Source organism: Archocentrus centrarchus, chromosome 3 (genome assembly GCF_007364275.1).
Source record: "Archocentrus centrarchus isolate MPI-CPG fArcCen1 chromosome 3, fArcCen1, whole genome shotgun sequence".
NCBI lineage: Eukaryota > Metazoa > Chordata > Actinopteri > Cichliformes > Cichlidae > Archocentrus > Archocentrus centrarchus.
In genome coordinates this window covers 2,067,212-2,083,015 of record NC_044348.1, presented here as the reverse complement: position 1 = coordinate 2,083,015, position 15,804 = coordinate 2,067,212, and the positions used below count along the sequence as shown (strand labels likewise).

Here is a 15,804-nt window from a genome sequence, read left to right as displayed (position 1 = left end):
TAATATTAGCAAAATCCCATTTAATATTTAACTGATTAAACATGTAATATTCAGCTCCAAAATGTTCCCATTTGACTTAAAGCGTGCATGAAATTTAAAATAAGCCAACAGATTTTTCAGGACATCTTGCTTCATGTGTTGGGGAAATCTGTAGGAAACAGGATGAGGGGAGAGGTTTGTGGTACAGAACCACATTAAAGAGGAAACTGTACGATTAAATTACTGTCTGGAAATGTCGAGTCTGGCACAAGATGATGTTACTACTAAAAAGATGTTTCTAATACTTGAACAGATCTGAAATGATCTGAAAAAGTAACAATTATAATAAGTGGTTTAAGTCATTTATCAAGCAAAAGTGTAAAACTTTCATTAGTTTCAGTTTCTCAAACATGAGTGTATTCATCACTTAAAGAATATTTTTTACTTTTTGACATGACAGTTAATTTTTTTGTTGCTGTTTTCCAGGGAACAGAACTAATTGGATATGAAATATATAATGTGACATTTCCACTGGTTTATTACTGAGTGTCATAGGGTTGGTCAAAAAAGCTGGTTTAATTGTAAACTGTGACATAGCAGAAAAGAAGAACTAAGAAGAACTAAAAAAAAAACAAAAAAACAAAAACAAAAAAAAAAACTGAACTAAACTAAGAAAAGAACTAAAAAAACCCCAAAAACAAACAAACAAACAAACAAACAAAAAAAACCCATCAATCAATCATAGCAGCCAATACACGATAATGTACGTAACCAACTTATTTCTGGAAAGTGAAGAGAAAGGAATGGAAAATTTACACAAACAATGAAAGTGGAGACAAAACAGTCACTACTTTTTCACCACTCTCAAAATTCCTTTATCGTCCTTTCAGGAGAAACATCAACACACAATGCTCCCCATTTCCTCTGTCTATAACCTCTGCATCAGTTCCCCTCCCCCTGCTATAAGAGTCTCACACACACACACATGCACACAAACACGCCGCTCACTCATCCACGCTGCAATACCATTTCTCTGAGAGGAGCACAGAGCGCCTCTCTTATCTTCTGCGTTTCAGCTGTCTGCGTTAATTCAATAAACTTCAGAGGAACAAAATGAACACAGGAATAGTGGAGAAAGGGGTGCTGGTGGTGGGGGTGTACAAGCGAGCAGAGACGAGAGGCAAAGGTGGGAGACAAGAACAAGCAAACAGGAAAAATCCAAGTGTGAGGAAAAAGGAGTGAAAGCACAAACAGAATGCACAATTATGAAATGGACACACAAGTACACTAGCAAAAATATTCAAATTAGAATTGATTATCAAGAATGGTGAAATATGGCCTTATGCCCCCCCCCCCCCCCCCCCAAACCTTCCTTTACTTCATTTGTTCAGCTACTGTGTGTCCTCCTTATCCCTCCCTTAATGGCCGAGTAGAGCACACAAAGCCCGCGTTGGAATATCAGCACTGGAGAAACCTTCCGGCACTGCGCTGAGAAATAAATTGCTTCTGCTAATGCCCCTTTCATTATGGTGCAGCCCTTAATTGTGCTGCTGACAGTCTGCCTGGCTGCAGGGCTGATGGGAGAAAAGGCTGAAGAGACAGTCATGACATGGTCCCCGGGGCCAAACACCAACCAGCAGGCTGCAGGAGAATAAACTAGTGGAGTGGTGTTCACCTGGACAGACAGTGTGGCTCATAAGAGTGAGTCTGCATTAAAAGCTGACCTTTTAATATACCAATCCAAAAGACTAGATTATTATAAAGCCTATCAGCAGAGCTGGTTTTCAAGGTAGCATTTAAATGCGTTATCTAGCTGTATATATGTATTTAAAGAGCCAGTTAAGTCTTTTTAGGACTAATAATTTATAGGATATTCTTACACAATTTGATCTTCTAAATTATTGCGGGTCCAACCAAAACTACTGAAAACTGTAGCCTAGCCATGAAGGTCTGATCAGCTTCATAATCTTACCCACTTTAAGTCATCTATCCTTCAGAATGCTTACAGCTGCATTCAGATTTTTTTAAAAATGCCATAAAATGCTCACAGTAATTTTTTGAACAACTTTAACGTTCTTCCGTCTCCCTTATTACTCACAGAGAAACAAGTTATTACCATTAGTGACCGTAGGATGCATTCACCAATTCATGAGCACCTTTGTGAAAAGGAAATAAGAACATCTATCGTACAAACTTCCATGAAGTGTTACGAAAAGACACAAAATGACTATACAAATGAGTCATTGCTAAAGCCAAACTAAACACTCTTCAAACTGCATAAACGGAGGAGTTGTCACATTGAGAAGCTGCAGGCTGGGAGTGCTTAATGTTAAATATGAAGTGACATCATCAGGGGACTGTGCCCTGCGATGCCAGGCCCAGCAGGCTCAAAGGGCCCAAATCTCAAAGACATCAAACGGGCTTCAAACAACAGAATAAAGCAGACCTGTCCAATGTCAACTGTCACTTAACCCGCACCACTGCCATCCCGCCAGGCCCCAGCAGCGGGTCAGGGGTAGAGAGGGAACTTAATCAAGGGTTCTCCTGTTACAAAAGCCCCTCCGCTCCTGCTGGCAAGCAGCGGCAGGCCGACAGAAACAAAAGGCAACGAAACGGAACTGGTGCTTTGTTCTCAGGAGGGCTGTGGGTCGACTGCTGCTCCTCCGCAAACTGAGATTAAAACAGAAGAAGGGACGCCGAGGTCGGGGGTAAACATGAGGCTGGGAACTCTTATCTGCCAATGACTCATGATCATAGATTATTGATGCGCTTTCAGTTCTGGGAAAGTCTGATTATGGTGAATCGATAGACTCATAACGCGCTTCAGTTTTTTTATTATTCAGGCTGACACATTCATGTTAGGGTCTGACGTATCATTTCAATAACAGAGTTTTTAGTCTACACAGCAGCACTTGCCAGGTCAAACTGACTGAACAGGGAATCATGTCAATTTAAGAGTTGCTTCTGTAATGTGGAAGACAACAACCTGCACAGCTCCGTCCATTTGATATGCACTTGTCACCATTTCTTATTAGAGCAGAGCACACACAGACGATGTAGCAGGATGACTACACCACCTAAAAATCTGACTCACTTGGCTGTTTTGTTTTCTAACCCATTTCAATCAATGAACGAATCAAATATGTGGGTGGAGATTAAAGAGGTCTAAATCTGGGATAGCTAGTTTCCATTACAACCGAGCAAAATCACAAACATGTGACCCAAATAAACAGAAAGGTGAAGAAGCAGCAGCAGGGAAACCTCACACAAAGCGTCTCGCATCAGACACAACAAAATCGAACATGTTTCAGTTCCCAAATGTAGCTCATCGTCTGTCATCTGGAGACACTTAAATCAGACAACCACAAGCAGGAACAGACCCGGGAAAGGAGTCTACCTTCGGGCTGTAGCAGAACCGCAAACTAATAAAAATAACAGCATTACAACAACAACAGTGAAATAATCACCAGTGAAAACCAGACTGTGTAGCTGCTCCTTTGAGAAATACTACAATTAAACATTTTTGGACTTAAACAGAAAGTTTAATACCATTTCTTAAAGAGGAACTACGAAGAGTCTGTCTTCCTGGAACTGTGTCACTCAGACATCCACTCTCTGTGACATCATACAGCGCTGAGAGTACAAAAAAAACCCTGAAACTTAGCAGCACTTTATTTGTACACAAGCTGACCTCATTATTTATGATTTTGGCCATGTGTAATATGAGCATCCACCGCTGCAACAACATACGACAAAGGATGGAAAAGCACACTAAGTCCCAATTAAAACCAAGACAAAAGAGTATAATTTATAGTTGTGACTATAATACTTAGCTTAAAGCGTGGGGATACTGGTAACACAACTGAGCCTTGTTGTACCAAATGGCTGGTTCACCTCGAGAACTCAAACAGCAAAACATGAAGCAAATGATTCCCTTGAAAAGGACAAACATTTGGTTTTCACTCAGTTGCATCTTTGTCCAAGATGCACCGGCTTACATCTGAAGCTCCGAGGAACGGGGGTGACACTTGTGGCGTGCTGACTGCTAAATTAGACAAAGGAGGGAGCTTTAAAGCATCAACATCTCTATTTACAAATCACACATTTATTCAAACAATTAAATCGCCAATTATCTGAGCTTTTTCATCTTCAAAGTGACCCCCGCTGCTGAAGGGTTTGCATAAACACGCTTTAATGTGTTTTATCCACAACACGATACGAGAAAACTAGGATCCTTTCCTGGACAAAGATGCAGTCCATTTCATGTTGAAAATTGAGTCACATGAGTGGAAAAGCTACTATTACCAACTCAGAGATGGAAATGTCCTGTTGAATTATCATTCCGCCACCTTGAAAGGGTTCTTCTGTCACGTGACTCTACATGCTGAGCATCCTGCCTTTTTCCAAGATGCAAAAACTCATTTATGGAAACCAAAAAGAACGCTGAATTTCACTGAATGCAAACATAACTGTATCAGCTCAGAAACAGGTTTGGTCTCTCTCACCGTGCACGAGCCCGGCTTTTACAGCTCTCTTCTAAACAGACTTGAAAAAGGAAATATGGCACATGAAAAAAATCCTTAAGGAGTTCATTAATAAAACCAGGACTGTGCTGAAAATGAAAGTGTCAAAGCTGTGTTCTTCTGTTGCCATTTTCTCACCAGCTCGTGTCAGAATATCCACGTGTATCGATGCAGGCGGCTCCGGTAAATGATTCATACTTACAATCTCCTCAATTATTCACAGGGCAGGAATAATTAACAAGGCATGTGGAGAAGAAAGACTTTGTTAAATGTGGAGTATTTTTTCGTGTGTGTGTGTGGAGAATATTTCCATTTCTGTGCATTAAAATTAATGTAATGAGCGCAGGTGTCTCCAGTGACTGATGCTAATAGACAGTAAATAACAGTAATAGGGCACCAACCTCATAAGGGAAAAGAAAATATTTTAAGACTGCGTGTTCTCCACAAGCTCACCATCTTTCCAGGATGCAGCATCTCTATATTTACAGGTGATTTGTTTGTGTGTGATATAATTAAAGGTTTCCTGCCACATTTTACATCACACATGCTCTTGCTTTTCCCCTTAATTCAGAATAAATCCTGTCCTACCACAGAGGTTTACCCAGAAACTATAAATACTCGTCTAAGTATCAAAAAACTATCAATCACTGAAAGATTCTCTGCTTTCTAGGTTTTCATTTATCAGATTTAAAGTATAAATTTGCTGGTTGTGTTGACATATTTGGGTATATTGTGTGCCTATTAAGACAAACACACGTATGAGAGGAATTTTAAAGTAATGTAGGAAAAAATTTATATTTCTTAAATGATCCAGACTGCAAAAGAATGTGTTTTCATATACAGCCCACAGGTTTGTGTCATAGGTTACAATTAACCGCTGGTTATCAATAATTACTGAATCTTTATACAAATCTGATACAAAGAAACTCGCTGTTTGCTCACAAAATCACTGTTAAATGAACACTAATGCTTTTTTTCAGCATTCCTTTGGCTCCAGTTCAGCACCCTGGCAAACAATTTAGCCTAAAGCTCAGGTCCACAGGATGATCACCTGTATCACCTGCTGCGGTGAGTAAAATAGAAGCACAAATTCTGAGCTGCTGCTAATACTCACGGTTTTATGTTGCACATCAGCTGATAACAATAGAAACGTTTAAAAAAAAAAAAAAAAAAAAAAATTAATCGAGCTCTAGTGGAGAAAATCCAAGCTCATATCTGCCAGTTAATAAGCACGGGACAGCAAAGAAAATGATTTGCTTTTTGCATGTTGTAGTGACAAAAGTTAAAACTGAATTTAAAAAGCTGAAATAGAAAACCAAAGCTGAGGGCTGCAGCAGGCAGGCAGACTGTGAGAATAAAAGAAAGGAAAAGACAAAGACACCAGTGTCCATATTCACAAAGGTTTTCAAAATGCTCAGACTGCTCTTAACTCAGCAGAGTCCCTTTTTAGATGCCATTAAAAAAAAAAAAAACTCAGAGCAAGGAATGGACAACAACTTTGCAGCGTAGGTTCTTCTCCCTCAGGCACCGCCATTGGGCCATCATTAAAAATCCCAGCGTGCTTCTTGTTAGTGATGCCGAATCCATGCAGGGAAAACTCACTCCATAATCACAAACAATGATTTAACAGGGTTTACAGGTTGGGTCTCAAAGAATAATACCCAAAGTTGAGGAACAAAATTCAAGATTTAAATTAGCTCTTCCTCCTGAATGGATAAATAATGTTGTTAAATTAGATTATAGCTTTTAATGACTCTAAAACGTCTCCCACCATGGACCGTGGCAGTGATTGAGAAAGCTTTCTCCACTGACACAGTTTTGCTGGCTTGCGTGGCACGCACATCCAGTGGGAATTAAATAAATTAACACTCTAAAGGCGTTAATGGCGTAACGCAGTTAAATCATCGAGCGAGAAATGCCAACACATCTGCGATCAAGATCAACCACCACCAACATCATCTCTGCAAAATCTAATCCGGTGCACTTGATTAACTCCTCGTTATTACAGGCTTGGATCACATTTCTCCCTCCAGTGCTTTATGCTGTGTTTTTTTTTTTGTGTGTCTCACCTGCACACTCCAGTGCGTGAAATGCTTAGAAAATCTAAGGTTTGCATGAAAACTGTCCAACAGTAGCTCTTTCCAGCTGCTCAAAAGTGAGGATTTCTTGTTTCTCTGTGAGAAATTGTGATGGCCACTTTTCACAGTTTTGACATTTTTTAATTATTAATTTAAAAAAAACTGTAAAAATGATCACTAGCTGCAGCACTACTAGGATTTAATTCCATGGGGAATGGTTTTCCATCACTTTGGAACTGAGGAATGTTAAGAGCGATTCAGTTCTGTCCATGTCAAAAATGTTGCAGATATCCTTCCTCTGGAGTCCAGCAACAGTATTTAAAACTTTATTAAATCCTGAAATGTACATTTTTTTTTCAAGAGCTTTTTAGGAGTCCTTTTAGTTTCAGCTCTGTCTGTCTGTGCCTGCGTCTGTGTGTCAGGCCTTCCCACAGTCTTGCCCAGATCCTGCCCAAATTGGATACGAAGTCATTAGTGTCCCAACTCGAAGCATATGTTCCAAGTTGCTGAGCATTTCATTTCACAAGACGATGATGAGGGGGCTGAGGAGAGGGAGTTAAAGAAGAAGAAGAAGAAAAAAAAAAAAAACGCACACACACACACACACACACACTGCTGGCACAGAAAAATAAACCAGACACAACCAGGGCCAGACTGAGTCTGTCGCTCACTCACAGACAGAGGCAGAGTCATCCCATGCTCCGAAGAAAGTCCACTCTGACTTCAGGGTCACGTTCCCCAGCTTCAGCTTATTAGTGCCACCGTGTGTGCGCGACTCTCTACGTGCTCCACGTGCATGTTTTCATATGTGGTTCAGAGAATGATACCTTCCACGCCACACAAAAGGCACTGCTGTACTCCATTTGAGAAATCTAAATATTCTGTGTGGGGTGGGGAGGTGGAGACGGGACATTAGAGTGAGGATTATATTTCAAAAGGCGGGCAAGACCTTGCTTTTTTTTCCTCCCCCCTTCCTCTTTGCTTGCAGAGAAGCAACAACTTTATTTATGTCCAAATGCTGCAGATGCAGCGAGAGAATGGCGAGCAAAATCGGATCATCATCTCTCAAATCTAAACAAGCCTTTACTTTCCTAGAACAGAGCTCGTATTCTATAAGCACTTAAACACGGGGGGGTGCGTGAGTGCGTGTGATCCCAGAGTTCCCAGACTGAGTTTAAGAATGACAGGGTAAAACACTGCAGGCTCTGTGGAAGCCAGGAAACAGCCTAATGTATTTATCCAAACACATATCTACTGAGAGGCCCCACGGCTTTAACACATCCCCTTCTACAGGGGCTTCACCTCCAAAAACTACCACCGTGAAAGTGGAAAATAAACAGCAGGACTGCACAATATGGGCATAAAATGATTATACTGATTATATGGATAAATACGGAGATTATTTGTTCAAAGTTTTTGCGTAATGTATTATTACACCGTTACCACTCAATCACTGTTGCTGCCAGAAGAATAGAAAACTCCTGCCGTATGCCCTCTTTTACAAAATACCCCTAATAATGACTTTTTTCCCCTTTTACAGCCGCATCTGTTCTTATTTGTCGCTGTCTGGAATAAAACTGAACAGCCTCCAGATGACAGACGATGATCCACTTCTATAAAATGTTTTCAAGATTTTCCTTGTAAACATCAGGCAGATCCATTCTTTTCCTAATCTGCTTTTTTCTACATTTTTCCTCTAAAGATCTTTTACGTAAGGCTTTCATGACTGAACTTATACACAACTGGTGCAAGACTGCAAATAAAAGGCAGTCAGAAACTGTACTAAAGAGTTTCCAGGGAACTGCAAACAAAACTTGTCAATCGAAGAAGCACAAAAATAATAAATCCAAAAATAAGCTGGGGTATTTCAGCTCAGAGAGGTCATTCTGTCATGTTTTTTTTTTTTTTTATGCCAGATAAATATTGTTTGTATGTTCTATTATTCGCCTCATCAAAGACTGTGGAAGCCTCTCCAGACATCAAACCGGAGCCTGTTCTGGTGAATCCTGTGCTGCTTGGCGTATGTTAACCTGGGCTCGCGTCGAGGCTTTTGTTCTGATTTTTACTGCCGTCTTTGTAATCCATTAAAACAGATTTAACACGGGCTGATAGGTGAAGTCGGGTCTCTTTTCACCACAATCGAAGCACCAGCACTTGTTGTACTTGGCAGCCCTGCTTCGCAGCTGAGGAATCCCAAAACAACACAGTGGCACAATCATGAGAACACTGCCAACACCAGGAGGAAGGCAAAACTCCTCTTAGCTGTTTATACTATTCCATCTCCCAAAAATAATCCTGTTTACATGGACACGATTGTACACACACGATTGTGGGACCCTGAATGTTCCAGGTAAACAATATTATTAAAAAAAAAAAAAAATCCTGCCTGCCAGATGTTGCTGCTCCCTAAAAGTGACGCAACGCAGCTGGTTGAGATCTTGCACCGACTAAAACCCATCTCCTTTATGACTGTTTACATATCTGCATTATCTCAGTTTCTCACACTTCACATAAGAAACTCCAGTTCTGCACGACAATCCCGACAGCTGTCATCTTGGTTCAGCACGGCGCAGACGTCAACTCCCCGCCAACACCCGCATCTACAACCCGAAGGAAAGGCTTCTCCCGGCCTCTTATTTGGTTTCATACATTGATAACTTGATTTGGCGACTCTTCGGCCTCACCTTTAATTTCAGCGCGATTGGAGAAGTGAGCTACAAGAATGAACATGTGCGCACAAATCTATAATTGTGGCTCCGCAGTTCTCTTGAACAGTGTTTCATGATCTCTACAGTAACTGATAGATGCGATTTAAGCTCGTGGTAATGAAAGGATTCATGAAAGTCAATCATAAGTTTTGTTTTGCTTTTTTTTTTTTAAAAAACCAAAGCATTGCCTAAATCGAAAATCTTATGATTACCATTTTCTGTGCTAACAAGGAAAACAGTGAAAACAAACAAACAAAAAAAAAAAAAAAGCCTTGAGCTTTGCTGTGATTTTATCCTCAACAATTTAATTATACATGAGGACTTGGGAACAGCACATTTGTACATACCTCACTGTGAAATCTGTCTAAAACAAAGCTTACAACGGCATTAGCGCTCGGTGTTTGGGCGTGGGCTGCATTTTCTCACATGAACGTATGTTTTGGTGTTTGACTTTCAAAAATTCAACATAGCATCAAGGTATTTTGAAGCAAATCATTATCAACAATACTCGTTTATTTTGGCCATAAATTGTATTTATCCCTGTGCTCCACTGGTGATATATATAAAAAAAAAAAAGAGATATTGATGGATTGCACTTTTCTAAAAAAATGTTTTTTAAAATGCACATATTAGGGCAAAGTAAGGAGAAATGACATTTCCATTACAGTGATGATGGAAACAACAAACAGGCTCTTCCAACTCGTCTTGGCCCTGCTGCAGGTTAACTTCACAACATACACAGTGAATAAATGTCACGAGCACACTGTGTACACACAACCAGCAGTCACCAACCTTTTATAAATGCTCAAAACTGCTCTAATTGGAAGAAGACACGAAGTGAGCTGCAGCTCTGTGTTAATATCTGCTCACAGCTAAAACACACAGCCTGGTGAAGAGCCACCCCCCCCCGCCACACACACACACACACACACACACACACACACACACACACACACACACACACACACACACACACACACACACACACTCTGATGGGTCACAGCGCTCTGACCCACTAATGAGAGGAACAGCATAACCACATCAGACAAGAGCAACGCTAAGTAACTTGTCTGATAAATAACTAAAGAGAGTGCCCTAATGCAGACAAAGCGTTCATGTACCGCAATGACAACATGGCACAAATGATAACCGTCTCATAGTGAGACCGCAGCACATAGCGGTGAGCCACACGCATCAACAACACACGCAAGAAGAAAAAAAAAAAAAAAAGTCAGAAAAACCAGCACACATATGTGCGACCCACAAAGCATTTGTTTTTATTCTGCAATTGCTGCACAACCATTAGATATTTGTTCAATCTAATAGCAGCGTTTCACAAACGCTGAAACTTTATGAAACAGTAGCATATATAATTTTATTCACAAAGCTTGGTTTGTCCTGTGTTACTTCACAGTACAATCTGTTTGTCCTTGCTGGCCACCGTACACTCAATGAGCTAGAGCCAGTGATATCGAAGTGTAAATAAAGCCTGCATTTACAGGCTACCTGCTGGCTTCCTGTACTGGAGTTACAGCATATGGATGATTCTGAAATTTGCTTAAATCATCACACAAAGTCTGCCTCAAAACAAAAACATTAAAAAACATTAAAAGGAAAGAAAACCAACCAGTTGATGTTTAAAAATTACATTGCAATGTTCCTTAAGACTGACTTGATTTTGAATAAAGATTACAAATAAAATTTGCCAGCTCATGAAAACTGTGTGTGTTTGTGTGAGAACTTACATGTGGACGTGTGGGGGCTGGAAGCGGCTCTGGTTGATGTTGTAGTGTGTGAAGGCCTGTGTGGGGTTGGAGCTGTACTCGTCCAACGTGATGGTCACTTTGCCATGAGCCATTCTTCCACCGTTTGGACATGAGACGCCGTTCGTTCACCGGGATTCAGCAGTGAGCTGTGCGGCGGTCATCCTTCAGAGCCGCTCTCCAGAAGCCCAGGAAGCCTCCCTGCAGCAGCACGAGCAGCAGCAGCAATGACCTGGCCGACCGACTCGACCACAACACGCTGCACTCTGCACCGACAGGACACACACACACACACACACACACACACACACAGACACATCAACTGCTTTAACAAGGCATGCACGTTCTTCTTAATACACCCACAGCAAGGGCGTTCACATGAGAAATTAAAAACATCCCAGGTTAGATTTTTACACTTTAAAGTGCCTCTCTACTCAAGTGCAAAGACAAAGACATCCATCCAGTGAAGGCATATGCACTGTAATTAGTCTTTTTACATGGCTCCAGATAACAGAAGCAATTTGAAATTTGGTAGAAAGAAAAGAAATCCTCAAACAGATCATCAAACACATCCTCATAAAATCCTCATTAGAAAAATGCAGTGAGGCATTTTAAACATAATTACAAGATGAATTCTACCTTTAAAAACATTTTGATAAGGGTAGAAAAATAGCCTGTTAGAATGAAGTTTGCACAAAATCCTTCTTTCACTTTTCAGGTGACAATTTACACTCTGGAAAGCACTTTTTTTTTTTTTTAATTGCTGCTGTTTCTTATAACCCAGTTAGTTTCAATGCAAACATATTTAAATGTTAAAAAAAATCTCTGCAAGTAAATTTAAAAAACAAAAAAAAAAAAAGAAAGGCTGGAGGCAGAATCTCTGCTCGTGATGAACTGTTGCAATGGCTTCACTAAAATGAGAAATTCTTCACAAAGCATGCATCAAAGAGGTCTCCTTCCCCGCTGACTATAACCCAAGCACAAAAATATATTCTGAAAGGAACCAGTAGCAATTAACTGCTATGGTATCGTTTGCTTGACTGTACAACAAAGACTGAAATTGGGTTAAAAACAAACCTCAGAGCACACTCACCGGATCCGCTGTGCGTCTCCCTGCACCCTGAGCCTCCCTCCTGTCTGACCTCCCTAACTGATAGTAAAGTGGCCACTGTGGGCTTGACAGGCGTTTTATACCAGACCTCCTGATGCAGCCAAGAGCAAGAGAAGAAAAAGACAGAAAAAAAAAAAGGCCCTCAATTTAACAAGTCTGTCATATCTTTTGGAGGGAAATCAACAAAAGCTCCAGAGTTCACATGATGGTTAAATTCTTGGATGCAATAGTGAGACTTAAAAAAAAAAAAAAAAAAATGCTTCTGCTGCTGGATAAACAACCCCCCAATTTAAACTAAAAGTTGTCCTATTTTCACTAAAGCATTGATTTATGTTTTCTGGGTCGGCTGCATCCTACTTCCTATGATGTACGCTATGAATTTAAGTCAAAAAGATGTATGCCAGCCTAGAAAAAGGTGGGTAAACCAGACTCAAACTAAAATTAAAAAAATAAACGCACGAACAAAGTCTGAGCAGCCCCCACTACATACTCATGTTTTTCCACTTCAAAGTTAAACTGAGACTGCTCCATTAAATCTTCGCTGCACATGAAACAAGTGTACTGATCTCACTGGGCCTTAGAAAATATTTCACTTCAGTTAAAAGCTGCCCTGCAGGATGTCCTGCGCTTCACCTCCTCAGCAATCAGCGCAAAAATCACAACCTGGTGGTGCTGCCGCTGCAGTTTCTCGGAAAATTAGCTTTTTTTGTGCAAATGTAGGCCGAAAAACTGTGTGCAGCATGCTCCACAATCTCCTGGTTGTGTGTGTGTGTGTGTTCCTATGCATGTGTGTCTCGGGTTGCCGAAGCTCGCTTGTCTGTCTCTACCTTATGGCTACAGTAGTAGCAACTAGCTCTCTAGCTTAGCCTGCTAAACGTGCCCTGGCAATACATTTTTATTATTATTATTACTGTAATTATTATGTACGCTGTAGCTTCACGCTGAGCTGCTTTTCTATAACGGCGGTGCGCGCACACATGGTCAGTGCAGTCTTCGGTTACAGAGTGCCCGTACGCCACCGTGTAGCTAACTTCACGAGTAGAAATCACTCCGGTAAGCAGAGGGGGTGAAGGCGAATAAATTGACCCTTTCTGATAACACGCATACACACGATGTGTGCTATGCGCCGCTCGCTATTAACACTGCCGCTTGCAGCAGTGTACACAAAAAGAAAGCTCCGTGCAATCCTGAACTCTGCTCCTGAAATACGAAAAGCACCCAAAGGTGGTCAGTGTCACAGCACCGTCGCGCTAACCTCTTGCTCTTCCTCGTAAATGACAAGCCACCTTATAACCGACAGCTTTGTGTCAGGAATTTCTTTTTTTCCTCCCAGTCTCCCATCTTTCCCCTTCATTCCCTCCCTTTTCGGTTCTCAAAGCAAAGCGGAAAGGTTGTTCTACCTTCGTCGTGTGGGTTTTTTTTTTTGTGCGTGTTTTCTGTGGCCGGAGAAAAGAGTGTCGGGTCGGGGTCGCCCTCTACGCAGCGGCGGCGGAGGAAGCGGCGGCGGAGGGACGCGGGTCCATGCGGCAGCAGCACTAGAGCGGGCAGATTCGTACGCGGCCGTCCGGGGGTTGTGGCAGTCTAGGCGAACAGGGCTGAACCTTCGACCCGGCGGGACCTCTGCTGGCTCCTGTGGAAAGAAACCAGACAACAAGAGAGCGCAGGGGGTAAAAGCCGGAGAGGAGGACGAGAGACACTGACAGACAAGAGGGGGGGGAGAGAAAGAGAGAGAGAGAGCAGCTTCGGTCTGACGGAGGGGGAGCCGGAGTGCAGTGAGTCGGAGCTGCCACTGGGGTCAGAGAGCAGAGAGAGCAGGAGCGAGCACAACCCCCCGCCACCTCCCGTGCGCGCGCCCTTAACGGCGGCCACACGCAAGAGGCAGGAGAAGCGGAGGGGGGCGGGGAAGGAGGAGGGTGCTCGCGCAGTCCCGCTCTACCTCCGTGTTGCATTCATGTACTCTCGGAAATGGCGCTTCTTATCAAGTAACGATTTAGGCAGCGATGGTTCAAAAATTCCAGAATGTGGATTTTTGGGGGGGAAACCCCATGTTACCGTGGAATACATATTACTTTATTAAGCCAAAATTCTTATGTATACATTGTTATTGTAGCCCATGTTTCTAAACTGCCAACTGATTTATAAAATATATGAAGTCTACAGCTGGAAAGACTACACTGTAAATATGTTAACTGAATTGCTTTATTGAAGGTGGAGCTATTATTTATGTAGTGACACTAACCTGCCTGGAATTACTTGGAATACATGTTTGTGGAAAAAAAAGAATGTGTAGCATAAATGGAATAAATTATTAATACAACTTACTAATGATATAGTCTTTATAAATGGGTTATAGGTTGTAGCAAGTAAATTATTTGGCTTAGAAAACGATCTATGTGGATGTGAGACAAGTTGTCACTCTTTAAATAAATGAATACTAGTACTAACTAATAATTTACCTTTTATAAAGGGTTGTCAGATGTGTTAGTTTTAAATAAATATCACAACTTTACAAGTATTGACTGACAGTATTATTATTTATGACCTAAATTAATGTATTTTGGTGGTGAGGAAGAGTTGCCTGGAAAAACCTCGTAGTTAAATTCTAAATTATTACACAGAACAAATTTTTTGATTCTGTAAGTCATATTTATAGTCTTACTTAATGGTTTATAAGTAATTTACAATGCATATATATTAAGCTAGATTAGAGTATTTGTTTTGGCATTTATTATCCTCCACTATTATAATGTCTTGTCCTTTTATCTAAAGGACATTATTAACCAGATTTCAATAGTCCGTTACAGTATCTTGTGCAAAAACTGACAACAGTAGACTTGGCAGGTTGTCAAGCAGCCTTTGCAGCTATATTATGATTTATAATTGCAGTCTAAGTCTAAGGAATATTTCAAAACATGAAAACCTAAACCTGGAAATGCTAAGAAGCATCCACCCAGGTTCCTAAATTCACCATTTTCCCACTGTGTCTACAGTTGGCCATGAAGAAAGCCAGGAACTGGGTTTCTGGCATGGCATAAAAAGTAGGTTATTGATTTTATTTCATAAAATCATATGCAGTAATCAATATTTTGGTTGCTGCACATTGAGCTTGTATGTAACAAGCACACACGCTGAAGCTAATTGATCATCTTGGCAGTGACAGACAGGGAAGACCTGATATGAATGCACTTTTATCTTTTCTGGGTAAACTGAATACCTGCATGCCTCACTCTTACCAGCATCAGTTAACATACATGTTCCCGCACTGAGACGCAGTTCAGTGGAAATGTTGACCTGGAATATTTTTTTTCATAAGATCACAGATGTGTGGGAAATGTGCCAGAGTGTAGAAGGTGTTGTAAAATCTATGATTAGAAGGCAGCATGGTCCCTTTGGGTTCTCAAGTAAACAATACTAATGAGTACCTGTGGGAGTCCATCACACAACCTGAAATGGGGCAGCACAGTTTCCAAACTGGGAAAATCCTGAAAGTTGGCCGACTGGTTGTAAAAACAGCTTCCCGATCACCAGGGTTTAATTCACTGACTATCAGTTCTCTGAAGTAAATGTGAAGTCTGGGGGTGGGGGGGTTTGAGTCTCTTCAAACACACATTTTTATTGTTAATCTTGGAGTTTTCTTTGTGT

General features: G+C 41.1%; 1 protein-coding gene across 2 annotated transcripts in view; it reads right to left on the bottom strand.

The window, feature by feature from the left end:
• mpped2a (metallophosphoesterase domain containing 2a) overlaps positions 1–13,964 on the bottom strand; it is a 68,323-nt gene extending 54,359 nt beyond the window's left edge. Inside the window, exons 1-3 of one of the 2 annotated variants that reach the window (XM_030726449.1) lie at positions 13,563–13,964; positions 12,145–12,253; positions 11,034–11,317 (exon numbers count right to left, since the gene is read on the bottom strand). In XM_030726449.1, coding sequence (XP_030582309.1) covers positions 11,034–11,146 — 113 coding nt within the window. In that variant the 5' untranslated portion in view covers positions 11,147–11,317; positions 12,145–12,253; positions 13,563–13,964. The remainder of the gene's footprint in view (positions 1–11,033; positions 11,318–12,144; positions 12,254–13,562) is intronic. The other variant, XM_030726450.1, reaches the window with a different exon arrangement.
• Between the last annotated feature and the right edge of the window lie 1,840 nt (positions 13,965–15,804).